This window comes from Lagenorhynchus albirostris, chromosome 2, assembly GCF_949774975.1.
Source record: "Lagenorhynchus albirostris chromosome 2, mLagAlb1.1, whole genome shotgun sequence".
NCBI classification, from domain to species: domain Eukaryota; kingdom Metazoa; phylum Chordata; class Mammalia; order Artiodactyla; family Delphinidae; genus Lagenorhynchus; species Lagenorhynchus albirostris.
In genome coordinates, this window is record NC_083096.1 from 171,751,225 (window position 1) to 171,777,491 (window position 26,267).

At 51.4% G+C, this 26,267-nt stretch overlaps 1 protein-coding gene across 2 annotated transcripts in view; it reads left to right on the forward strand.

Moving 5' to 3' along the window:
* The window catches only part of UBR4 (ubiquitin protein ligase E3 component n-recognin 4), a 126,912-nt gene extending 101,305 nt beyond the window's left edge, over nucleotides 1–25,607 (forward strand). For both annotated transcript variants that reach the window (XM_060141264.1, XM_060141265.1), the window contains 18 exons: nucleotides 942–1,139; nucleotides 1,810–1,890; nucleotides 3,736–3,823; nucleotides 4,336–4,463; nucleotides 5,345–5,452; nucleotides 5,975–6,094; nucleotides 6,754–6,944; nucleotides 7,386–7,559; nucleotides 7,923–8,022; nucleotides 12,019–12,237; nucleotides 13,142–13,255; nucleotides 14,189–14,331; nucleotides 14,795–14,920; nucleotides 16,007–16,201; nucleotides 18,385–18,609; nucleotides 21,855–21,945; nucleotides 22,652–22,814; nucleotides 25,222–25,607. In XM_060141264.1, the coding sequence (XP_059997247.1) occupies nucleotides 942–1,139; nucleotides 1,810–1,890; nucleotides 3,736–3,823; nucleotides 4,336–4,463; nucleotides 5,345–5,452; nucleotides 5,975–6,094; nucleotides 6,754–6,944; nucleotides 7,386–7,559; nucleotides 7,923–8,022; nucleotides 12,019–12,237; nucleotides 13,142–13,255; nucleotides 14,189–14,331; nucleotides 14,795–14,920; nucleotides 16,007–16,201; nucleotides 18,385–18,609; nucleotides 21,855–21,945; nucleotides 22,652–22,814; nucleotides 25,222–25,286 (2,529 nt within the window). In that variant the 3' untranslated portion in view covers nucleotides 25,287–25,607. The remainder of the gene's footprint in view (nucleotides 1–941; nucleotides 1,140–1,809; nucleotides 1,891–3,735; nucleotides 3,824–4,335; nucleotides 4,464–5,344; nucleotides 5,453–5,974; nucleotides 6,095–6,753; nucleotides 6,945–7,385; nucleotides 7,560–7,922; nucleotides 8,023–12,018; nucleotides 12,238–13,141; nucleotides 13,256–14,188; nucleotides 14,332–14,794; nucleotides 14,921–16,006; nucleotides 16,202–18,384; nucleotides 18,610–21,854; nucleotides 21,946–22,651; nucleotides 22,815–25,221) is intronic.
* Nucleotides 25,608–26,267: the final 660 nt, after the last annotated feature.

Genomic DNA, 26,267 nt, shown 5'->3' on the forward strand with positions numbered 1-26,267 from the left:
CTCTCGGGGTGTCAGCATGAGACCATGTCCATGAAGCTTCATGAAGCCTCTTGCTGATTCATTATAGTCATGGGTAATCTTACCAACGGTGGCCTGTTCAGGCAGTGTTTTAGGAAGCACCGCATGTAAAACAGAAGCAACCTCATAATATTCCCGTTCCACATGGTGGGAAATCTAAAGACCTTCCTTGGTCTCATTTCCTAGATTCAAAGTCAAAATCAATCTTTCTTTTTGAGCTAGGTCTAACCTCCCATTGCCCAAATCCTGGTATTAATCCAATATGCTGTGAAAGAAGCAACGCTGAGCTAGGGCGTAAGGAAATTTTCACCCTCTTCCTTCTTTCCCAGCCCATGTTTTGTGCACGCTTGGATGCCGGTGTATTTGTTTCCGTAGCCCGAACTATATAGAAGCGTGGTATGATCCAAAGATCCCCTCCTGTTATTGAGGAAGAATGAAGAACACTGGCATCGTCAGTTAATGATGAGAGATCAGTGGGGTTGGGCGTGCCTGAATATTGTATAATATAGAGAAGACCCTTTCCTTGACTGGAGGGTCACCAGGGACAAAGTCGTCTGGCCCCAGATTGGTTGGCATCGCATGAGACGAGCAGGAGGAGAGCCCTCTCTGCCCTCGTGTCAGTGATCCAGCTTTCATGGGTCACTCCTCGTCTGCTTATTTTGTTAGGCTTTCCCTTCTAATCTCCCCTTAAGTTTCAGAGGACGTGCTTGATATTTAAGGCTATTTGAATTATATTTGGATTTTTGAATCACCTCTGAGCTTCTTATCCTTTATGTCTTTAAATGTGTAAGGGGCTGGATGAGTTTCGTGTGTTTTCCTCAGGGTGTCCGTGAGCAAGGTAGCATGGTCTAAATCAAAAAGGTCTCTGCCATCCCTCTGTACGTATACTTATGCCATCCCTTCTGCTTCCTTCTCTCCTTTAGGAGGAGAATGAAGTCACTGAGTTCTTTGTGACCCTGGAGAAGGATCCCCAACAAGAAGACTTCTTACAGGGCAGGATGCCTGGGAACCCGTACAGCAGCAATGAGCCAGGCATTGGGCCACTCATGAGGGATATAAAGAACAAGATTTGCCAGGACTGTGACTTGGTGGCTCTCCTGGAGGATGATAGTGGAATGGAGGTAACAAGCATAGGACACCACCGTCATGGTTAGGGTTCCTTTCCCTCAGGAGCCGATTAACACTGGGCCTCTGTAAATGCGGGCTAAGGATCTCCACCTACCTACCCCACCTGGTGTTCAGGGTAATTACCTGTAAAGGGCTCTGCCCACTGCCTGGCACGTGGGAAGCAAATGGTTGGTGACTGTTGCTTGTCATGGCGCAGGCTTTTATTGTTCTTGTTGCTGTGGCAGAGGCTTTCCAGGGATTCCAAGTTAACTAAGCTCCCTAAATACTGGCACTTTAGCCCCTGTGCAGATTTCTGGCCCTGTATCTGGTACCTTCTGGCAGACAACACTAGGGTCTGGCGTTATCGTATACATGGTGGAAAGCTTGTTGGTGAAATAGAGAAAATTGTCTTCTTTGGTGCTGAGCTGAAATGGATTCAGGATAGGAGAAGGTCCTCAGCAGTTTTTTAACCTGGAGTCCATGGTTTGGGTTAAAGCTGTTTGTAACCCCTGAACTTGTGCACGAAATTCTGCGTGTTGCGCACACATGTGCATTTCTTAGAGAGAGAGAGAGTCGATAGGTCCCTGACGCACAGACGTTATGCCATAAAGCGCCCTTTGATCTTGAAATTTACTTGCCTTACAGTTATTTCCAAATAACAGCATCATTTTCTTTTCTGTTCAGCTTCTAGTGAACAATAAAATCATTAGTTTGGACCTTCCTGTGGCCGAGGTTTACAAGAAGGTCTGGTGTACCACGAATGAGGTATGTGCTTGTTTTCTTGCTTGGAGGTGTGGTTTGACTTACAGGCTTGTACTAGGAAGAGCCGTTGTTCATCGTCACTTGGCCCAGGTGGTAGCAGCATGTAAGGCCCTTTACTTCCCCTGTCGGTGTTGGTGTGGAGAAAACAGGTCACCTTGTCCTCCTTGTGAGGCAGCTTACTGGTGAGGGGAGAGGAGTTTCAGGAGGGGTGAGCGTTTCCTGGCCGTGCAGCCGGCCCGGGCAAAGTGTGAGGAAGCCCGGTGATGGGGAGGGCTTGCTGTCAAGAGTGGACACCTCTTGACTGAGATTAATCTCAACTATCATGGGCTTGCTCACTTTTCAGAACATTTTCCAGTACTGTGTCGAGGAGCATAGTTTTTATTTTACTAGTTGGGAAATTGAGACTCAAAAGGCAGTTGTTCTGAAGGAGTGGAAAAGGGAAATGAAGGAAGCATGGCGCTGTGGTCCTTTTGGCCACCTCAGTACCATTTGTCCGCTTATAAAAGTCAGATATTCCACTTCCCCCACTGACATTTTAGCATCAAAACAACCATACAGATTTAATCCCTGATGCACCTAAAAAATTCAGAACAAGCTTCTCTGGGCGCCCTTGTAAATGGTGGTATGGAACCCAAAGAATACACATCGTCAGCCTCCCCTTTTGAACCAGGAGGCAAGAAGTTGGGGATCATTTGTCCCTCCCATTAATGTGCTTAATCCACCAAGGGGTTCTTCTGGCGAAGTCCGGAGTTTGTGGCACCTTTTTATCCGGGCCTTCATCAGCTTCCCTTTTTACTTTATCCCCCATTTCCCTGATAAGCAGCCCATCTCTTCAGCTACAGACAAGGGTCTGTTTTCTGTGTCTCTCTCTTTCTGTCCATGGTCTATGGCTGTCCCCTCTCTTAGTTCCCACTGGGCTTCCACAGCTGGAAATGCTCTGGGACCTGGCCTGACAGGTTCTCTCCCTCCAGGGTTTCGTCTCCTGAAGCTGAGCATGGCTTAGAGGCAGGCAGCTTGAATTAGTATGGTACCTGCTCTCCCACTTAATTTGCTAGAATGTAACTTCAAGCCTCCGTTTCTCACCTCCAAAATGAGGATAATACTACCTGTGCAGAGTGCCTAAGCTGGTACCTGGTGGAGAGTGAAGTCTCATCCTCCAGTTTAGGAAAGTTGCTGGAATCTTCTAATTTACAAGACTTATTTCTAGTCATTCTCTCAGGTTGTAGGTTTAGCTTGAGGAAATTTGGATGAATCCTCTCCTTGCTGTGGGGTTATATGAAGACCTCAGGATCTCCCTAGGCAGAGATTGGTGTATTCTGTTTTCTTGCTTTTGATTCCTGAGACTTGAATTGCAGCCCTTTGATCTAATTGACTTCCCTTGTCCTGATCCTTTGAGTAGTGGTCCCTATTGATTAGAAAGAATTTATACTCCTGAAGGAGGCACAGGCTTGGAAACAGAACTGGGCTTATAGCTGGATAACTTAGAACAAGCTGCGTAACCTTGTATAGAAGGGTAATATAAAGTGCCTAATTAGCAAAGGGCTTAGAGCAGAGTAAAAACCATAAATACTAGTTGTTATAGTTATTACATAGTTTCGATGAAATTAAGTGAGGTAGTGTCTGTAAAATGCTTCACACAACTCCTGGCCTGTAGTAGACCTTAAATAAAATGAGCTTTCTTTCCACTAAGTGAATTGTAGTGCATCTGGATTCTAGATTTTGTGGTTAAGACCCTGCAGAGAAATAGAAGTTGTCCACACCGCCGAAGCATTAAGCAAGACCAGGTGGCGAGTCCTTTGCATTTTCTGGGCCTGTTCACAGCACATTTCTCCAACTCTGTCTGCTCAGGGAGAGCCCATGAGGATTGTTTACCGGATGCGGGGGCTGCTGGGCGACGCCACCGAGGAGTTTATCGAGTCCCTGGACTCCACCACGGGTACGGCCCTTCCCACAGATGCCGCCGCACGTTCGGTTTGAGGACTGGGAGCTCTGAGCAGCAGTTCACGTCCTGGGACTTGGGGGCAGTCTGGGCAGATGCTCTCTTGCAATTCTGTTCAGAATTGAGGGGGGATTACTCCTCTGGCTGAGGAAAAACACGGTTATCAGTGGCCCCGTTCAGATACCGCTGGGGCCGTGGGGCGCTGGGGCGAGCGAGCAACAAACGAGTGTTCAGGGCCCCTTATTTAGGGTTTTTGTTTTTGTTTTTTTCGTTAGTGGTTGTAATGCGTGTATTTTCACATATTTGAGTAAACAATTTTAAGTGACTTAAACTTTAAAAAAAGTTACTAAGAGTGAGACAGTGAAGTTTGATATCCAATACTGACCCCTTTTATTGGCTACGTTCTTTAGTGGAGATACGGAAAAGGGAAGTAGCCACCGGCCTGGAAGAGGGCTGTGCTTTATTCCTGGCTTCACCTCCATTTTTACTTGGCTTCCCTTTTCTTTCAGATGAAGAAGAAGATGAAGAAGAAGTGTATAAGATGGCTGGTGTGATGGCCCAGTGTGAGGGCCTGGAATGCATGCTTAACAGACTGGCAGGGATCAAAGACTTCAAGCAGGGACGCCACCTTCTAACAGTGAGTTGGAGGCAGCGAAGTGGGAGAGGCCCCCATGGACAGAAGCTTGTGACCCCTGCCATTTAACCCTAGGGGGCAGCATGGTGCCGTGGACCAGTGCAAGCCAGTGAAGGACCCGACAGCTTCCTTGGCCCTCTCTACACTTTAGGCTCCCTCCCCCACTCCCCTCTTCCCTGCCGACTCCTCCCGAAAAACCAGCGTGATAGCAAGCCTCCTGCTATATTTCTTTAGTCACCTGTGGAACCAGTGTCTAATTGTCTTACCCCAAAAAGCTGCACTTGTGTCAATTATTATTATTACTGCTTTTTAAAATGGATTCTGTAAGTAACTCTTTAATTTTTTGTAGGATTTTGTTTGGTTATTCATCTAGCTATCTCACTAGGGAAGAGTAGAGGATTCTAAAGGCATCATACATATTACACTATTGTTTTCACCTCCGGGGAACATGAGAACATACATTATTGCACCCCTGTTTTCAGTGAGCCACATGGTTCTGAGCCCCACGGGCCATGAGCTTTGGGATCTTTCTGTTTACTGGTATTAGTTCAGAGTCTGAGTTAGTACTGGCATTTCCCCAAGACAACAGAGCATCACCTATTCCACGAGGAATTAGTGTCCTTGCCATAGTTTTAGAGACGGCAGAGATATATATACCCAGCCCACGGGAGCTACTGCTGGAGAACACTGCTGTTGAGATGCAAGCCTGACAGGAGAGCCCAGCCACCGTATCGTGTCTCCTTAAGGAAACTTCGCTGTCCTCTGTATTTCAGGGGGAGTATCTGCTGATTGTACACGACCCCTCTTGGACATTTCTTTCCTGCTTGTCCCCATGTCTTCACTCTCAGATGGTCTCATGGGTTTTGACTGGCTTTTCTTGTCAGGTGCTGCTGAAATTATTCAGTTACTGCGTGAAGGTGAAAGTCAACCGGCAACAGCTGGTCAAGCTGGAAATGAACACTTTGAATGTCATGCTGGGGACTCTCAACCTGGTAAAGAGTGTGGGCTGCAAAAGGCAAAGCATGAGCCTCGGTGGGGGAAGTCCTGGGTGGGGGAAAGACATCTCACTTCTGGCTCAAGTGAAGTGGATTTGTGGCCTTTTCAAGCCCTTTCTGTCTAACTGATGGGCACAGAGGCTTGAATTATTCAGGCTGTTCCTTATCCTCCTGCTGGCTCACCCTGTGCTGCTGCCATGACACCCAAGAGTGTCCTTGTTTCTTTCCTGAATTCAGATGAGAAGCAAGAGGAAGTTAGTCCCTACACCAGTGCAGACTGCACCCCAGTGGGAAAGTAGTGCCACTCACCTCAGGGCAACCAGAAAGAAACCGAAACGTCGTTTTCACTGTCCTCAGAAACCCACACACCGCATGTCTCTCCATGCATGTACACGCACACACACACGCACAGAATTTCCGGAATGTAATGCCACAAAGAACATCCTTGAGGAGCAGATCCCATGAGCAGTGAGTGGTTATGGTCTGTCCCTAGAGTGACTGGGCCTCCTTCTCCTGCAGGCCCTGGTAGCTGAGCAAGAAAGCAAGGACAGTGGTGGTGCAGCTGTGGCCGAGCAGGTGCTTAGCATTATGGAGATCATTCTGGATGAGTCCAATGCTGAGCCCCTGAGTGAGGACAAGGTGAGTGGAGCCCGGTTTGTCCACCCGCAGACATCGTCTCGTTGCCAGCCATTGGCTGGTTTGTGTCTAGCTGTGTCAACCAAGAATGACTGAACCTGCCCAGCTCACGGTGACATCATTACGTTAAAGCCTGAAATCTGGATTCAGAGGAAACAAAGCTGACTATTCCAGTTGATAGACAAGGCCTTAGTCCAACCCCTCAATTCACAGTTGAGGAAGCTCCAAGCCCAGAGAGATGAAGTGAGCCGTTCAATATCATATAGTCGGTTACTGTACAGTTGAAGGCCTAGAACTCAGGTCTGCAGCTCCCAGTTCAGTTTCTCTCCACTTAGCACACCCACACATTCCTCTGTTCTTGTTGGTGCTGATGGTTTGGCTAGAGATACGACCAAATGAATACCAGGCAGCCTGTATTCTCTCGGGGGAGGGGAAGATTGTGTTGGTATATTTTGACCACCTGAGACTATTAACAGAGCCACCGCAGAAAGTTAGAAACTAATTTATGAGGTAGAACTCCCACTGCTGATTATTCCCCAGGAAGTGCTGAGACACTGTTCTTCTAGGGCTACTTCTGATGGCTCTGATGGAAATGGATGACCATTAAGGGCCCCAAAGTCCCAACCTTATTAGCGGGCCTCCCATCCTCTCTCTTACTGCAGGGCAACCTCCTCCTGACGGGTGACAAAGATCAACTCGTGATGCTCTTGGACCAGATCAACAGCACCTTTGTTCGCTCCAACCCCAGCGTGCTCCAGGGCCTGCTTCGCATCATCCCATACCTGTCCTTCGGGGAGGTGGAGAAAATGCAGATCTTGGTGGAGCGGTTCAAACCATACTGCAGCTTTGATAAGTATGTTGCTTAGATTTCAGACAGCTAAACGCGAGTCTCTGTGAAAACCCTGAACTAGTTCTGTGAGACTAAGGAAGAATCACATGAGTTTCTATTAGATTTTTGTGTGCTAGTCTGGCCTTTAAGGGGCTTGGTCTAACTGGGGAGGCAAAAAGTAAAATACATTGTGTTAAAGTAGCACCTGGTGAGGCAGAGAAGGAGAAGTGGTTGGTGACACGGGAAGGAGATATGACAAGCTGGAGGGAGTCATGTGTGCAAAAGCATGAAAATGCAAGACGGGGTTGGGGGATAGGGGGGCGTGGCAGGAGCCGGATGAGAAGGGTATGCTCAGGAGTTTAGACTTGATCCTATATGCCATTGAAGATTGTCAACCAAGAAAAGGACGTGATCAGCTTTTGTTCCTCCTTTCACACGCTCGGGATCTTTGCTCTTTCCTCCTAGGTATGACGAAGATCACAGTGGCGATGATAAAGTCTTCCTGGACTGCTTCTGTAAAATCGCAGCTGGCATCAAGAACAACAGCAATGGGCATCAGCTAAAGGATCTGATTCTCCAGAAGGGAATCACCCAGAATGCACTTGACTATATGAAAAAGCACATTCCCAGTGCCAAGAAGTAAGCGGCACCGCTGTCAGAGGGGCTGCTTTCTTTCCCCTCTTCCTGGTTCCTTTTCTCCTTCATCGTCTTGGCATCCCTCTGCCTTCCTTGGGGTCTCCCTCCCTTCTGGAAGCTGTCAAGGTGACTTTGCAGCCCTTGGGGCTGTGGGAGAGGATGGCAATTTGTTGGCTTCTGTTTCGAGGGAACAGAAACTTCTATCTGGTTTCACTTCAATCTGGTTTCTCAGCTGAGTTGGGTGGTCCTTTGTGATTCTTTATGGTACGCTTGTAGGGTCACATCTAAATAAGCCAGAATCAACAGCCGGTTTCTAGGTGGCCTTTGCTTCTCTGGCCTGCTCATAAGCCTCTCTCTGCTTTGCAGTTTGGATGCGGACATCTGGAAAAAGTTTTTGTCTCGCCCAGCCCTGCCGTTTATCTTGAGACTTCTTCGGGGGCTGGCCATCCAGCACCCTGCCACCCAGGTGAGTAACTAGCATGCAACGCGGGCCTTATTCTGGAGCAGGACACGTCATGGGAGGGAACCACACCCTCTCTCCTCATCTGCCACGACTGAGTGAAGGTAACCACCTTGATTAGCCTTGAGATGGGAGTTGCCCTAATATATAGGACTCCCAGATTAGAAGGACTCTCAGAAGTCATCTGGTTCAGCTCTCTGTGTGCAGACAGGACTAAGTTACATTTGTGATTTCCTCATTCAACTCATTCTTATGTGGGGCTTCTTTATCTCACGGCTTAGCTGAGCAGCAGTTGTGAGGGTGTGGCTGGCCAGAGGGTAAAAAGAGTTTCGATTTCTGGCTGTAGTCCCTGGGACATTTGTAATGCCATCACTACCATTTTCTGCTCTGCCCCAGGCAGCCAAAAACTTGGTTCTCAGGGAGGCCCAACCCTGTCCGCCGGGTTGCTCCTTCCTGATAGTCACTGGGCTGAGCTATCTGTTACTCTCACAAACCCTAATTGGCCCAGACAGGTGGCCAGTCTGGATTTGTTTTTTTTTAATTAAACTTTTTATTTTGAGATTATTGTAGATTTACACGCAGTTGTTAAGAAATAATACAGAGACGTCGTGCGTACCCATTACTTAGTTTCTTTCAGTGGGAACGCCTTGCAAAACTATAGGAAATTTATCACAGCCAGGATATTGACATCCATGCAGTCAAGATTCGGGACCGTTTCCTTGCCGCAGGGATCCCTCTTCTTGTCCTATTTGTTTGTTTGTTTGTTTGTTTGTTTATTTAGGCTGTGTTGGGTCTTTGTTGCTGTGCAAGGGCTTTCTCTAGTTGCAGTGAGGGGGGGGGGCTACTCTTTGTTGCGGCGCGCGGGCTTCTCATTGCAGTGGCTTCTCTTGTTGCGGAGCACAGGTTCTAGGCGTACAGGCTTCAGTAGTTGCGGTGCGTGAGCTCAGTAGTTGTGGCTCGCGGCCTCTAGAGCGCAGGCTCAGTAGTTGTGGTGCACAGGCTTAGTTGCTCCGCGGCATGTGGGATCTTCCCAGACCAGGGCTCGAACCCATGTCCCCTGCGTTGGCAGGCGGATCCTTAACCACTGTGCCACCAGGGAAGTCCCTATCCTTTTATAGCCGCATCCACCTGCCCTGGCAACCACTGATCTTCTCCATCTCTGTAATTTTGTCCTGTCAAGAATGTTGTATACTAAATGGAATCATAAAGCATGTAACCTTTGGGGATTGTCTTTGTTCACTCGGCATAATTTTTTGGCGGTTTGTCCTGGTTGTTGTATATATTAGTCGTTTGTTCCTTCTTACTGCTGAGTAGTGTCCATGGCGGGGGTGCACCGTGACCCGTTAAACCATCACCCATTAAAGGGTGTCTGGGTTGTTGCCATTTTGAGGCTGCTATGAATAAAGTGGCTGTGAATGTTCACGTGCAGGTATTTGTGTGAATAAGTTTCCATTTCTTTGGGGTAAATGCCCAAGACTGCAGTTACTGGCTTGTGTAGTAGTTGCATTATTTTGTTTTACAAGAAGCTGCCAAACTGTTTTCTAGAGGCTGCACCGCTTCACATTCCCATCGGTAGGGTGCGAGCAGTCCGCTTTATCCGCATCCTCGCCAGCATTTGGTGGTGCGTCAGCCATGCTGATAGACGTAGAGTGATGGTTTCAGAGTGGTTTTAATTTGTTTTCTCTGATGGATAATGACACTCACTGCACATCTTTTCATGTCTGTCATCTGTCTGTCTGCTTCAGTGAAATGTATGTCCATATTTTTTGCCCATTTTCTAGTAGTAGTGTTTGTGTTTTCAGTGTTGAGTTTTGAGAGTCCTCAGGGCTGCATTTTTTGGTGGTTGTTTAGAGCTGTCTATCTTGAGTATAGTTCCACATTCTCATTTAGCGATCTGTTCTGATAACTCACTCCAAAAATGTGGTTAATTGGCTACAGTAAAGGTTCTTCCATATGTCTCACTCAAATAACTATAGTACTCAACTTTTGTTCAGTTCAGTGGAAATAGTCATAATTATTACACCTTACGGATAATTCTTCCTACGTAAGAGTTTTCACTTATTTTTTTTTCCCCTATCCTTGTAACATCTTTATTTTGAATGTGGGTAAGTCAAGGGACAGAATTGTCATTTGGCCAGTGGCAACACATTGACCTGAGAACTCAGGTCAGTGGATTCCAAGCTTATTCTTAGTTACTAAATTGAATTCTTTTTTAAAAACAAGGCTTCGTCTAGTTAGAGACTTGGCATTCATACTTCTGACCATTCACTTCTCTTTTAGCACGTATTTGTGTAGTGCCCTGTCGTGTACCTGTGCTGCGCTAGGTTGAGGCAACGTTGGCAGATGAGACAGTCACAGCTCCCTCTGGGAGCTTACTGTCTGGTGGAAGATGGAGCCGAGGACATAGTGATAACAGAGCTGGGGGTAAATGCAGTGTGGAAGGGGTCAAAGGGAAGGGGATTTCTAACAGGAGAATAGGGCGCCCGCAGAGCTTCAGAGGTGAGAGAGCTTAAAGCATTCCAGGAATTGAAAGCAGTTGCATTGGAGGTGAGACGTGGCAAGAGCCGGCACTGGAGATGTAAGCGTGGGTCCACATCACATGCCCCACGGAGAAAAGTGTAGATTGTCTCCTGAGGGTAGTGCGCCTGGTCGTACCCTAGAGGATGAATTGGATGGAGGTGACAAGGGAGGTGGGAAGAACAGTTGGCAGGCTTTTATTGTGATCTAGGTGAGAGGCCATGGCGGCTGAACTCCAGTTAGTGAGGTGGACAGTGAGTGGATTCGACAGAGATCTGGGAGGTGGAATAAATGGGATTTGGATTGCATGTCGGCAGTGAAGAAGCTGGGTGAATCAAGAACTCCGTTCCGTATCTGGACTGAGTGATAGGAGTGGTGATGCCATTGAAAGAGATGGGGAACTAGGAGGTTTGGGAGTGAGTGAGGGGGAGGAGAGTCTGTGATGTTAGATTATTAGTGTGTGCTCTGTCCTCCTAACTAGAGTGTAAGCCTCAGGTGGGTAGGAGCTTCACGTGTGTGCACACACGTGCACACAGTACACAGCCCGAATGTTAAGTCTAGGGGACCCGTGGAGTATTCAGTAGGCAGTTGAACTGCGAGTTCAGCGTTGAGGAGCATGAGACAAGAGACAGCCTGTCATTTCGCTGAGGTATGAAGCGGACGCGTACCTGATGGGAAAACAGATCTATGAGCTAGTGAGTGACCTGAGTTGAGTGCTGAGCTTTCACATTGCAAGTTGGCTTTGTTGTTTTCGATTTATTGTCAACTGTGTGGTAACTGGCATCAGCTCACCAGTGATGGGGTGGTGCGAATTTCGCAGTGAGCTCCCCTGGAGAGCTTTTGGGGATTTCCCCTGCCTTCAGTGTTGTGACGTTCTCCCACCCCTGTGGATAGTGTGGTGCTGTCGTGTAGCAGCTGCCAGCATTTTTAAGCACAGGAGGTTTTTGTTTACATCTATTTCTTTCTAAGTTTTTTCTTATCCCCACTCCCACGTGTAGTTGTACATCTGGAATCCCTAGGTCGAGAAAACTGCTGTGCTCCTGGGTTTGGTGGATGCGGATGAAGAGCTCAGCACAGCCCCCGTGAACATCAAGGGCCTTCTTTGCTTGGTGTGGTTGCTGAGTTCACCACTGAGGCCTCATCAGGGGCTGCTTCTCCAGGGACTCTTATCTGAGCCCCTCTCACTTTCACCGTGCTGAGCACTTTACGTATGGCATCTGATTTAATCCTCATGGCGGCCCTGGCCTGCCCCCATTTTATAGACAGGGTTATGGAGACTGAAGAGCGTGGTGACTAGTCAGAGGTTGGTGGCAGAGCCTAACCTCCTCCATTTGTCCGAATCTCTTGAAGTGTAAAATCAGAATATCTGATTGAAACCAAGCAGATGACATGAGATTGTGCACATTTTTTAAACCTTTAAGCTCCTGAGAAGAACACTTGTTTACATAATTGGAGGCCTTCATCTCTTTGGTCCCTTCTTGACAGGTTCTGATCGGAACCGACTCCATTACAAACCTGCATAAACTGGAGCAGGTGTCCAGCGATGAGGGCATTGGGACCCTGGCAGAGAACCTGCTGGAGGCGCTGCGGGAACACCCTGACGTAAACAAGAAGATAGACGCAGCCCGCAGGGAGACCCGGGCCGAGAAGAAGCGCATGGCCATGGCCATGAGGCAGAAGGCTCTGGGCACGCTGGGCATGACGGTACAGCCACGCCCGGGTCCCCGCATTCTTGCCTACCCTGTGGCACAGTCATTTGTGCTCTGGGGTTTCAGAGCTGGGGTTGGGGATGGTGAAGGTGAACGCTGTGGGCAGGGGGTCGGTGTACTGGGCACGGCGCTAGATGCTTCACCTTCTTTCATCTTCCCGACAACCCTTAGATGTGTGACTATCATTGTTCTATACGGATGAGGCTCAGAGGTTAAATGACTTAACAAGTTCGCAGAAGCATTAAAAATGGTGATAATCATTGTTTGCCAAGGATTTACTATATGCCAGGCACTGTGCTTAGGCAGCCTCCTTGTAAGATTGTATTTAAGCCCTCATGTGCTTTTCTGAGAGGTTGATTTTTATACCCATTTTTCAGATGAACTAATTGAAGCTAAGAGGTGAAGTAAATCAGCAAGGCACATAACTAACAAGTGGCTGACAGGCGTTTGAACCTGGGTCTGTTCGACAAGAAGGGCTCTGTGCTCTTCTGTCCTACCTTGGAGGAGGCAGAGGTCCTGTGAGGGCCTTCTCCAGACCAGCGAACCTGAGTGTCTGCAGTTTTAAAACTCCCATGGGAACAGTAGACGACTCATGCTGCAGCGGCCCTTGTCAGCTGAGAGTCGGCACAAAGAAAGGGGGCTTCTTTGTTGGCAAGTGGCAACTTGCCAGGGCTCTCGCTGGATGGTTTCCTCTGCTCCAGTGGTTCCTGTAGGAAGAGAATAGCAGGAGAATCTGGGTCTTTACCCTCATTAGAAGCCAACTAAAGAGATTTCCTTTCAGTGCAGCAGTCCTTTTCATGTATGTGGAAGGTCAGCCCTGTGCCTGCGTGTCCCCAGGCTGCAGTGGGAGGGTGCGTGGAAATTCCTGTCTGACGTGCCACCTGGGGTTCCCCTTACAGACCAATGAGAAGGGCCAGGTCGTGACCAAGACGGCGCTCCTGAAGCAGATGGAGGAGCTGATCGAGGAGCCGGGCCTCACATGCTGCATCTGCAGGGAGGGGTACAAGTTCCAGGTGCGGTCAGTCCCAAGCCCCGGTGGCCTCCCTCGCCTGAGGCCTTTTTGTTCTTAGGCCAGAGTCAAGGCTCGTACTTTAGGGCCAGCCGCCCTCTCTAAAGGTGGGAAGGCAGACTGACCGGAACGGTAGTTTTCATCGTCATCAACAGCTACCGCTCACTGGGTCCCTTCTGTGTGCCAGGCCCTGTGCCCAGAGCCTTTATGTAAACTGAGTAATTTTATCTTTAAACCTGTAAAAAGCCCTAATTTATGGATGAGAAAACAAAGTTCATGTAGCAGAGCCAGAGTTCTAGCCCAGCTTTTCTGACTTCAGACCTGGGGCTTTTAAAAACACATCATGCTGCTTCCATATTCAGATAACCTGGGGAGAAGGTCAGGACCTTGGCTTTCTGGGCTCCACCTAACTCGATTTAACACCCAAAGGAGCACAACAGCAAGTGACCAGTTTGCTCCCCTAAAGGCCTAAAAGTCATCCCTCTTCCTCTCCAGCTTGAATTTATTACTTAGCACCCAAGCCTGTCAAAGGGGCACTACCCTGGGCCACGAGCCCTGTAAGTCCTGCTGTGACACAGGCTCCTTGGAGCTTTCTGGTCAGTTTTGAAAAACAAGTGACTTAACAAGAAGGCACTTTATTCTTCATTTTCAGATAAAAGAAGCAAAAAGGAAGGGACCGTTCAGGCTCGCATTTCTGCCCTTCTGTCTCGCAGCATCCACTTTATTTCAGTTGCTCCCCACAACCCTCATTTCACTGGGGCTCTGCCCAGCCAAGTGCTTAACCAGGAGACTGAGGGGCTCACCATCACCCCCTTTCCTGAATGCATCCCTTCCTAGGATCGTAGACCCTCGGGGCCCCTCTGCTCTGCTTCACCTCCTTTCACAGCCTGCCTTGGAGTTTCGCCTCTCCTCCTTTTTATGTTATCCATCTTTGCAGCCCACCAAGGTCCTGGGCATTTATACCTTCACCAAGCGGGTAGCCTTAGAGGAGATGGAGAACAAGCCTCGGAAACAGCAGGGCTACAGCACCGTGTCCCACTTCAACATCGTGCACTACGATTGCCACCTGGCTGCCGTCAGGTGGGCCTGGCTCTTGCGGAGTGGCTCCTTCACTAGGCCTCCCCTTGCATGTGCTTCAGTACTAGCTCTGTGTGACTTCAGGGGAGCGGGCAGCTCGCCAGAGGCCCTGGACTGGGAGGGGGTGGGACTGCCACCCCTGAGGCTTTAATTCTCTTCCTTAGGCTCTGCAAAGTATGGTGTCCTACCTTCAGCCATACAGGCCCAAGTGCCATTCCTGCCATATAATCTGGAAAAGATACTTGGCTTTTGGGCCAAGGCTGGTGAGAGCAGCCTTGCTTACTAGAGGCGGTGAAGCTGGCATTTACCATCGTGGTTACAAACGGCTGCTCCTCTCTGTAGAGTCAGGCACACGGGCCAGCACTTCCTTAGTGTCAGCAAACCCTCCTCTACCCCTACGCGCCCAGGTGCCTGGTTGCCAGATTAATTCCAGCAGTCACTTGTCCCTGCTCTCCTCCCAATCCAGGCTGGCTCGAGGCCGGGAAGAGTGGGAAAGTGCCGCCCTTCAGAACGCCAACACTAAGTGCAACGGTCTCCTTCCCGTCTGGGGGCCCCATGTCCCTGAGTCAGCTTTTGCCACCTGTCTGGCAAGGTGAGTGTGGAGCATCTTGCATGGTAGAAAAGAGAGGATTCCCAGGAGATGGGGGAAGATCAGCTGTCAGCCCCGGCCCCGGGGAAGCCATCTCCTGTCACCTTCATCAGGAATCTGTGTCTGTCTTTGCTTCCTGACAGGGGAGCCCATCCGGAAGAGAGGGGACTCTGCTGGGAGAAGCCAGCACCCTCAGCGTCTGGGGCCCCAGGTGGAATCTCTGGTTATCTGCTACCTCTCCTCCTTTGCTGATCTTAGGACACAAAACACAGGACCCCTGACTTGGTCCTTGAGGCCAAAATTTCCCAGAGTTCACTTCTATTTCTCTGAGGTTTAAATAATGAAAATAGCTTGATGGCGTGGGGAACATCGGGCTCCTTTCAAAGCCTCCCTTGTCCTAAGATCCAGAGTAGAGTAGCGAAACCTTCTGTGAGGTCCTCATCTCTTGCAGATGCCTTGTGCAGTGGTGCCCCACTCCAAGTCCTATTGTAAAGCTCGGGGATGAAAAGATACTTACCATAAACCAGGCACTTGGCAGTAATAATGATGAAAGTCATGTTGGGCAGCATGTGGAACTGCTTACCGAGTGTTGTTATTACACACGTTCTACAGATGAAGAGACTGAGGCACAGACTTACTCAGGGGCAGAGTCCAGGTGGTTGGTGATGTACATTGACATAGGAAGACCTTTTATTTGGAGGTTGAGGAGATGATTCTTATGGATGGATCACCTTGTCAGTCAGAATGAATAAGTTCTACATTTCTTCTCTCAAAATGCACTGCCAGATGTGGTCACAATATGTCCTATGACATTAGTCCATCGAGAAATGCACCCCCTTCCCCCCCCCGCCCCCAAACCGGCACGTTCTCCTCAAAGCTTGGAGAGCATCGCGTTCAGTCACAGCAGAAACAAAAGTGTGCTCTGCTCTTGTCTTCCCCCGAGCCCAGCCCTTGTCCTTGACTCCCCCTTTCATTCTCGATCCGTCTGTGTAACCTTCACAGCCATCAGGCCGAGGGGGGCTCTGCCTTCCCAGCTGGGTCTTCACCAGGGAGCTTGCTTCCGCTTCACCACCTGTTCTCTTCTCCCAGGCACAATACTTACCTCCAGGAGTGCACGGGCCAGCGGGAGCCCACGTACCAGCTCAACATCCACGACACCAAGCTGCTGTTCCTGCGCTTCGCCATGGAGCAGTCCTTCAGCGCGGACACTGGAGGGGGCGGCCGGGAGAGCAACATCCACCTGATCCCGTACATCATCCACACCGTGCTTTACGTCCTGAACACGTCAGTACCGCGCGCCTCGGGTTCCTCTGCCCGACAAGCTCTCCCGGCTTGTCTGTAGCCGCTCTAGTTAGCTGTAGAACGAATGAATGGCCCCAGGCAGCCTTTACCGAAGTAGGAATGTTCACCTGCGCCTCTTTGGAATCACACAGAATAAAGAGTACGGTGGCTTCCTTTTCCAAAACTGTCTCATCTACCAGCACGGGCAGCCAAGGGCTGCCTCCTTGGACTGACCTTCAGCCCAGAGGGGAGCAGGAAGTGGGAGAGGCCAGATCATCGAAGCTTCTACTTCAGTGTAGCTGCTACTTGCAAGACTATTCCCTTGGATGGGGGGGGGCCATGGGTCACTGTCAAAGGCACACAGGCTGTTCCAGGTGAGCGTTTCACAGCTGGAGGATGTGGCAGGACCGAGGGCCTGGACTTGCTATCCCTGTCTCTTCTTCAGTGAGTGAGGCTTCTGGCAGCTGTGAGCGGGGAGGTGTTGTTGAAGATTATTTGGGAAAGTCAGCTGAGAAGGAAGGTAGCCCAGAAAAAAAACAGGCCTGTGCTTCAGGCCTGAGCAGTGCTGATCGCTGGTGTCCGTGGGGCCTTTGACAGAGCCGTTGCCTCTTTTTGGCAGCAGTGGGGTGGAGGGGGCCGCCCCAGTCTCCGGGGAGCAAAGCAGACCCAGAGAGGCCGCATGATTTGTCTAGCAGAACAGAGCTGGTGGCTTCCGATGTCACTGTGTCTTTAAAATGCCAGACGCTCATAACTCATGCTTAGTTTCCTTAGTTGGGGAGGGAGCGGGCTGTGTCCTGATGGTCTCGGTCAGTTAGAGGCCAAGCCGGAAGCTGCACGAAGAGGCACTGTTTCCCAGCCACAGCCCGCTTCCCTCGCTGGTTCACGCTGGTGTGAGCTTGGTCACGGTGGGCGTGGGGGAGCGGGGGGCTGGTTGAGCAGGGATTGCTGCCTTTGGTGGGACGTTGGTATATGAAGGCGAGTGTGTCACACACAGCGCGAGCCAGCGCAGAGTGGAGCGGGTCGTGCGATGGCACAAAGCTTCTGATTTCCAATTCTGGACACTCCAGTCTAGTGTAGCCGCCTGTTCCATCTGTGTTCATCCATGGAGCAGAAGGGTGCCTGGTGTCCCCGTACCATCCCCCCTGCTTTCCCACAGTCCAGTGCCTGGCAGTGCCATGTGCAGACCTGGTAACTTTGATTCAGCTGCTACTAGTGTTGTGTTTTTATTTCCAGGGAACTAGGATGGGGCGTCAAGCACTCTTGGCCTGAGAGCACCATCCAGGTCGTAAGGAGAGAGTGTAGCCAGAAATACGTGATAAGGAAGTGGTCTCAGTGCCCGTCTAGTGACTTGTCGAAGCTTCATTGCAGGTGGAGAGTCCACGCTGGGAGAGCTCTGGAGCCAGATTGCCTGGGTCAGAGCCCAGTTCCTTCACTCGCCACTGTGTGGCTTTGGGCAGAATATTTACTCTCTCTGTGCTGTAGTTTCCCCTTCTGTAACGCTGGGAGAGTACCCGTGAGGATTAAATGAGATAATCCATGGAAAGCTCTTAGAAGGGGCTTGGCGTTAAAGTTGATGATTACCATTGTTGCTGCAGTTCAGGCAAAAGCGAGAACGAGAAGCAGTGCTCGCCGGGAGGAATCTGTTCTAATGGAGGAGAGAGGACACAGACACATAAAAGAACACACCACGATAGCCTAGGAAGGGCACCGGCTGCAAATGCCGTGTGAACAGTTAGCTGTACCGAGACTCGTGGAGTCGGGGAGTGTGGGCTGTGGGCTCAGAGACTCTGGGTTTGCTGACTGGTTTGGTGACTTTGGTTGTGTCACTTCACTCCCCGGGCCTTCAGATACCCTGGTAAAGAGGTGCCGGCTGTCACCTTCCAGAGTTGTCAGGACACGTGGATGGCGGAGTGTTTGTGAATGTGCCGGACACGCGCAATTGGAATTGTGCGGAGCTGGGCTGGGGGGTGGGGGACGAGGAAGATGCCCCCGAGAAGGACTGGGGCGGGGCTGGGAGTGCCCCGCTTGGAGAGGAGGCGGGAGGGGCGGTGGAGGACGGGTGGGGGGTTCCGTGAGCCGAGCGCTCAGGAAACGTAAAAGAAGACGGGAGATTGAGCAAGCCTCCTCCCCTCTTGCTGCTCGTGCCCTGCTTCTGCCCTGGTTTCATGGTGCTCCTTTTGTTCCAGAACCCGAGCAACTTCCCGAGAGGAGAAGAACCTCCAGGGCTTTCTGGAGCAGCCCAAGGAGAAGTGGGTGGAGAGTGCCTTTGAAGTGGACGGGCCCCACTACTTCACTGTCCTGGCCCTCCACGTCCTGCCCCCCGAGAAGTGGCGAGCCATACGCGTGGAAATCCTGCGGCGGCTGCTGGTGACCTCTCAGGCCCGGGCAGTGGCTCCGGGGGGAGCCAGCAGGTCAGTGCTCGCTTCGGGAGGTGCCTGCTTCAGGGGGCCGTCTCCTGGGCCGCCCGTCGCCCGGACTCTGTAGCCGCTGTGGGTGAGAGCTGCCCGCGGCGCGCAGGTGCTGAGTGGAGGCGCCTCGCTTGACTCGGCAATGGAGCCTGAGCCTTCCCGGCCGGTCACACCAAGAGTTGAGGCCTGACGCCGCTGGGTGCCTGCCCCTCTGGGTCAGCTGTTCAGGCCTAGAAGTGTGGGGCCAGGCTTAGCCCTGGGAAGTGTCCTCAGAGAGGAAGCCAGCCAGGCACAGGGTGAGACTTCTCAGGAGAAGGGTTAGGGTCGGCAGGCAGTTGAGACAGGTAGTCAGGTGTTCCGAATCTTGCTGGTCTGCGCATAAACTAGCAAAGCTTCCTGGGGGCTGTGCTCGGGGATGTTCTTTTCTGGTATTAAAAGCTCCTCATCTCCCTCCTTGGTCACATTCCTATCCCGTCTGCTCCCACGTTCCATGAGCCTTCTTTCTTCCTCTGCTGTTGGTGTGGACACCTCCCTAAGAAGGAAGGCATTTCAGGAAGGAAGTGGTCTTTGTTTTCATGACCCCGTGCTGTGATTTGGGTCAGCTGGGAGGTGTCTTGAGGCAAACAACTGCAGACAACAACAGCGAGAAGCCCTTTGCGATGAGTGCACAGATTGCGCCACCCCGAGGGGACTCCTTGGCGCTACTCTTGGCCCGTCGTGGCCCCGAGCAGCCTGCCCTCCCTGGGCTACAGAGTAGGCTAAGAGTTGTCAGCTTGCTTCTGCCCTTGAGGGAAACCTGCTTCATTCTGGGAAGGTCTGTCCTCCTGTGTCTGCTTTCGCTAGCATCCGAGGGGACATTTCCAACAGGGGTGCAGGGAGGAGCTTTTAGGCCCCTGATGATGACAGACCAAGTGGAAGCAGCCTTGGCCTGAATTTGCACACCTGGTGTCTCCACCTCCATCAGCTCTGATTTATCAAGTCGCTAGTGGTAGGCACCTCGTGGCCCGGGGAGACCAGGTTGGAGCTCTGCTGTTGGGTCCAGCCAGTGCCAGCCTCTGTGTAGGGCAGGAGGGGGCCGGTCTTGTTAGATTCCTACCTAGCCCCTGCCCCTATTCCAAACATAGCACTTTCCAGTGTTAAGCAAGAGTCTAAAGCATTAATAGTTAACTAGCTGCTGGGAGTCAAAGGTTAGATCTGGAGATACTAAGCTGTTGATAAGCCAGGCTCGGCCTGTATCCATAGCACGCAAAGTAGCTATTCACTGGGCACAGGCTCTCGGTGACAGGTGTGAAATCTGAACACACAGGAGCTGCATTGCTTTCAATTAGGAGACTGGAATGCATTACTGTCCCAGGCAGTTAAGGAAAAGCTGATTTGGTCACGGCTTAATTAGGAAATCCAGTGTGAGCTGCACTCATGAGTTGCCATTTCCTCTGTAGCAGTTTAGTCACCTTTACTAATTAACCTGAAATAATTAAGTTGGGCAGGGCCACTCCAGATTCGTGCCACCAATGCGAAAGAGCTGCAAGAAGGAGCGGCCCTGGCGGGGTGTCAGGGTGTGAGCAGGGTGCCCTGGAAGCAGGGTGGCAGAGTGCTGGCCATCAGCACGGTGTGGGACACCCTGCAAGGAGGGACATTTAGAGGGTGACCTCCTGGTGGTTGGGGCAGTGCCACTGGCAGCTGGCTTTGTCCTCAGCCCATTATGGGGTGGGGGGCAGCAGCAGGTACACAAAAATCTAGGAGTCCGCACAAGAGAAGTTGCTCTCTTCTGCAGGTTTTACGTTCAGGAAAAAAGATTCTTCTGCCAGGAACTTGCAAGTATTTAAGCCTGGGACTTTACTAGGCTTCCGTCAGAGCCTTTTCTGTTTCCTTGTCTGCCAGCGCACAGAGTTGCAGAGAAAGAATTCTCATCGTCATCCACAGGCCCACCTCGCAGTAGTTTTCCCTTTCGGCTGCAGCATCCTCATGCGTGGCGGTCGGGGAGGAGGTGGGCGCTTTGGAGATGTTGGGGGGAGGGAGGGTACAGGTAGCATACCTTAGCGAACAGAACTGTCTCATTTTATTATTTTACTTTACTTTGGTTAATAACTTAAACATTGACTGAGTGTAGGTGTGGTTGGCCTGTCTCATGCTAGGTAGTCCCTTCACTTGAGGCCCATACAGTGTAGTTTTAGCTTCCAGATGAATAACATCTACGCTTGTCTGATGTTTATGATTCTAGCGTATATAAACACATGGTGCGTGCATGCACACACATTTCAATACTAAGTTCTGGTGCCTTTGGTGTGGGCTCTGTTGCAGGGTGTAGCGTCTCCACGACAAGGGTTTATCTAGCCTTTACTTACTACAGATATGAAGGCAGTTTGCAGACAGAACCTCTCCTAGATCTTGGGCTGTAGAAACCAAGTCCTAGCACCGGCACTTCACTCACCGTGCAGAGTGGGTGCTGGTCGTTCTGTACTTCATGGTGGCTCTACCTGCAGTAATCATTCCTCAGACCAGGAGCGTCTGCTGAGAAGGCGGTGGACGCTGTTGGCAGTGACGGCCCTCCGTGTTCCGAGGGCTTGGCTGCTCTCTAATCCCAGACAGCGTCACTGGATTAAGTAGCAGCGATGCTGGTTAGAAACGAAGGGGTGCGGTGAGCTCTGGGATTAGCCCGGGATTTCGGAGGTGTTGGGCCGGCTGTGGCTCGCATCCGAGACGTCACTGTTGTCCGACGCCAGGTGTCCACCAGCTTGCTGGTTTTAACATGGCACGCGGTTGGCGGATTACTGTGTGAGACTGCTTTAGGTGTGCTGGCTGCTGGTAAAAACTCTCCAAGTGGGAATGTGAAGACTGAAGTAGAAGCTTATTTCCTCCTGCATTTATTAGGTCCCGTCAAGTCCGAGAGCGCGTGTGGGGGCTAAACACAGGGAAACACGGGACTCTGTGGTGACTCTTTAAGGCAGCAGCCTTTTGGCTGCCGTGTTGCAACTTACGTCTCCCTCTTTCCCATTTTCCCTGGCTTAGCAGAGTCGCTACTAAAGATGACTGTGTCACGCAGCGTCTTGTGGTGAATAAACCTCTGGGTCCCAGGGCTTCAGAAGCTCTGACCCGTGGCCGTGTTCCTCTGAGAAGATGGCAAGTGGCTGGAGCTGAGTGATGCTCAGTGCCCGTGACTCTTCCCCTGCTCCCAGAATGCTTGGCTCTGTCCTTGGGAGTATCCTCCCGGGGTCTTCACGGACATGGGATTTGGTTTTATTTTCCAGGCTGACAGACAAGGCGGTGAAGGACTACTCTGCTTATCGCTCTTCCCTTCTCTTTTGGGCCCTCGTTGATCTCATTTATAACATGTTTAAGGTAAGGAGGCCGCTGGGAGCGTGGCCAGGTTTGGCAGGGGCGTAGACGTCTGTGCTTTGGCTCTGACCCTGCCTCGGCAGCCGGCTCCTCCACCAGCCTCCCCCGAGAAACAGGCCGACCCGCCGTGGGGAGGAGTTTACCCTCTAGCTCCGACCCCTGCGTGTGTAGACTGCATTTGTAGCCATGACTGCTCCTGTGACCCGGTCTCAGGCTGCTGCAGACCCTCTTCTACAGGCCGCTCTCCCCCCGCTCCACCCCGAGTCACTCTCTGTTTGCTCTCGTCCCCTCTGTTTGCTCTCGTCCCCTCTGTTTGGATCAACTCCGTTGCCCTGTGTAACTTATTCCAGCCCACTTTATAATAGGGACGCTCCTCTCAGCCTTGAGAGAATCAGAGGGTTTGGGGTGGTTCCTTTCATCATCTAAATGAAACAGCTGAATTAAAGCATGTTGACGAGTCCCTTTTCTTGGGGAAATGCTTGATGGTGGAGGGGATGGGGAGGAAAGAACGCATCGCCTCTCGAAGCTTGTAGGTTCATGTGACGTGTGCTTAGGAGAGGGGCTGTGAGAGGAATGAAGTGAAATTTTGTTGTTCCTGGAAGCAGAACACATCCTCCAGGGAAAAGTTGGATGTGTATGGGAGGGCCCTCTTCTTCCCTGCCTGACCTGAGCGACCCGCCCGGCCTGTGTGTCCTGTTGCTTCTCGTAGAAGGTGCCGACCAGCAACACGGAGGGTGGCTGGTCCTGCTCTCTGGCAGAGTACATCCGCCACAACGACATGCCCATCCACGAAGCTGCCGACAAGGCCCTGAAGGCCTTCCAGGAGGAGTTCATGCCAGTGGAGACCTTCTCAGAGTTCCTCGACGCCGCTGGTCAGTGTCAAGGTTTTTCATCTTTCACAGATCTTAGTGGGGCTGGCCATTGCTTTCATCTTCACACACAGGAAAAAACAGGCGAGAACCAGCCTGTGGGCCACCACCGAGGGGTCTGGGAGAGATGTGTACATACCAGGTCCCTGGTAACAAGATGCGGCCATGACATGTGGCTCACTTCACCCCAGGTGCTGTGTTCTCATGCACGCACTTTCCCAGTCTGCAGGGCAGCCCTGTGTGAGGCGGAGCTGTGGTTATCCCCATTTAACTGAGGCTTTGAAGGGGTAACTGAGGGGTAACTGAGGCTTTGAAGGTTAAACAAATTCCCAGTGGGGCATAGCTGGAAAATCACTGGAGCCCCTTTTGGTTTCCTGGCTTCTTATGACAGTTCAGAGAACTAACATGGAGCTTACCTGTCTTCCTCCTGCCTTTCGGGGACTGAGACATCTTATGTCACCGCTGCCCCCGGGGAGGTGTGGAAGATTTCAACTCTGATTCTTAAGATAAATAGTAAATATCAAAAGAGAGCAAAGAACGTCTCTGCTAGTAGGTGCTTTGAAGTGCTGTCACATGAGACATCCTCAGACAGTTCCTCATCCCCCAGCTGGTAAAAATGAAGTCATTGTGTTATACAACAAATTTGTTATCCTAATTGCAAACACATTAAAATTTGTTTGGATTTCATAACCAAGCATCAGGTGACAGCAGGGGGAGGTGACTTGGGCCAGTGCTGGGAAATCAACCCAGAATTAAAAGTCCCATGCCCTCTGAGGGTGTGGGCACTGCAGTCCAGCCCCCCATCACCACCGTCCTTTCCAAGGTAGGCTCCCAGAGCCAAAGCAGGGGGAGCCACACCTGCCTAACTCTTCTGTGAGCTTGTTTCCTTTTCCCTGACGGCAATTTTGTCAAGTGTGAAGAGCAAGAAAAAATCTCCCCAGATCCCCCTATCAAGAGAAGGTCGCCACTAGCATTTTCTAGTCTGTCCTCTGGGCACTGAACCCTCAAACGTTCGGAGTGATGCTCAGTGTGAATTCCTCTTTCTGCCCGGATGGAGCTTCCCCAAAGCTCCAGGCCTTTCTTCCAGTTTGGCCGTTTGTTGCGGTGGCCTCAGTGGAAGCCATACTGGACGGGCCTTTGCTGGTCTGGTGCCTCCCCCGTTACCTGTCGGTCAGAGGTTGCCACCGCTCACCACAGTTCCTTTGTTAACTTCACTAGATGCTCCCATGGGTGTCTTTTCAGCCTAGACATTTTATCTTGGCTACACTCCTTGCTTTCTTCAAGAGGTGGCCCCAACTGAGAGCAGGTAGCCTGTGTGTCTGTGTCCTCAGGGCCCAGTGCCTTACCTGTCACCCAGGGGTCTGGTGAATGTCTACAAAGACTGTCAATATGAATGCCAAAGTTCGAGGAAGAGGAGGAAGAGGCAGGCAGGGGAAGGAAGGTATTCACCTCTGTTCAGGGCTTTGCATCAGCCCTGGAGCAGGGAAGAGCGGGGGCAGGTCAGGCGGGAGGCCTCTGCCGCCTTCCACTCGAGCCCAGGCGTTTACGGCATGGCTTTATTGCTTTGTTCAAACTGGTAGGAAATTTCAGAACATCCGACACACCCTACTCCAATGCAGGGACAAAAACACCTTCCAAACCAGCAAGAGCTGATGGGCGCCAGTCTTCCTGCATTAGCCCAGACTTCAGTTTGAGTGTTGCCCCGCCTCGGGGTTAACGACCCCGCATTGGTCAAGTGAGAGCCCTGCTTGTGAGGGAGGGGTGGGCCGCAGGGGACCTGATGCTGATTGAGCGAGCACCTTCTGTGCCCTGGGCACTTTCACATAACTGGCCTCATCTAATCCCCAGGGTGATGTGACGAGGACTTGTCACTGTCCCCATTTGGCAGTGGAGGAAACGGAGCTCCTGAGCTCTGGCAGCTTGCCCCAGGCCCTGGACTAGGGGTTGGGTTCTTTCACCCTACCCTGTTCCTCCCAGCCCTCGAGGGCAGTGGAGTTAGCCTTTGTTTGGCCCCAGGTCCCTCTGAGAATCTGCTGAAGGCTGTAGACACTCTCTCCAGAGGACCCCCCCGCCCCCCCTCCATTGCGCACTGAGTTTCAGTGGACTTACAGGCCCCTGCAGGGTCCATGGACCCGGGTTTAGCACCTCCGCCCTGGGGAGATCGTGAGCTGGCCGCTGCCACTTTAAACGCCTTTAATCCTGCCGCAGCGCCAGGTGTCGGAGCCCAGCTCCCCTCCCAGGAGAGAGTGTTTGCTCGTTGACTGTCTCTGCGGTCATCACCGGTCTCCCATGAGCAGCTGTGTCCGAGCTTGTGGGAGCACAGTGTGTTTCCCGCGTGGACGCAGCCTCCGTGACTCAGGGGCTGGGGGCTGCAAGGGCCGCTGCTAAGCAGTCTCTGCCTGTTCTCCAGGTCTCTTATCAGAAATCACTGATCCGGAGAGCTTCCTGAAGGACCTGTTGGACTCAGTCCCCTGAGCACCACACGAAACGGCGGTCGACAGAGATGGAAGCTAGCCTGCCTCTGTGTTCTCCCCTCCTGTGTGTGATTTCCGCCACGGGTTGCTGCATCGTTGCTCCATCATTGCTCCTCCCTCCTCCCTCCCTCACTTTTCTTGGAGTGGCTTGGGGATTTTAGGCTTCCTGTTTTATCTCGTGTGTGTGGTGCACTAGCTATGAAGTTGTCTGTAACCCGAGCCGTCGAAGGACCTGTACATATCTAGGAGCCACGAGTTGTCCTGGCCAACTGAATACTTGAGTGTGCACATCTTGAGAAATAAACAAATGACTTAATACACATTGGAAAGGAAGGTGTTGCCTGTGCTTGAACCCCTCCTTAGTGACACTGGCCAAACACTTCTCCTTGACTGCACAGCCCTGTCTGGCGTCAGCAGGGAGGCCTGCGTGTATCACATTCGCCGTCTCTTGGCGCCAAATGGAGCCTGTCTGTTCTCGGCCAGCAAGTTGGGGCACCGCATTTGACGGCTATGATCTTTCCTGAAACAAACGCCTTGGCTTCTCTTAAGTTTTGGCCTTAAGAGCTGGAGCCCAAAGACATGTGACTTTCTAGTCCTCTGCCAAAGGCCGGCTCAGCGCAGTCTTTCTACAGCAGAGGCATTTGACGGTCCCCTGTTAACTTCAAATGGGAAATCCTTTGGCGACTTCTCTTCAGTGTTGCCATGTTGGGAGAGGGCCTGGGGCAGACTTTGAGTGGCTGCCCTTTACTGAGCGCCTTCTCTGAACCAGCATCGATTGCTCAAGGCCACCCAGCCTGTAGCTGCCAGAGCTGAGGTTTGCGCCTCCGAAGTCGTGTCCTGAACCACTGTGGCAGCTGCCTCTGGGGGCCTTGAGACCTGCTTCCCCACGTTCATGGGCAGCAGCCCTCTTAGCGAGGCAGCAGGACTCCCACGAGCCGCTCCCCAGATTGTAGGGCAAGGCTCATCCAGACATGGCCTCGCG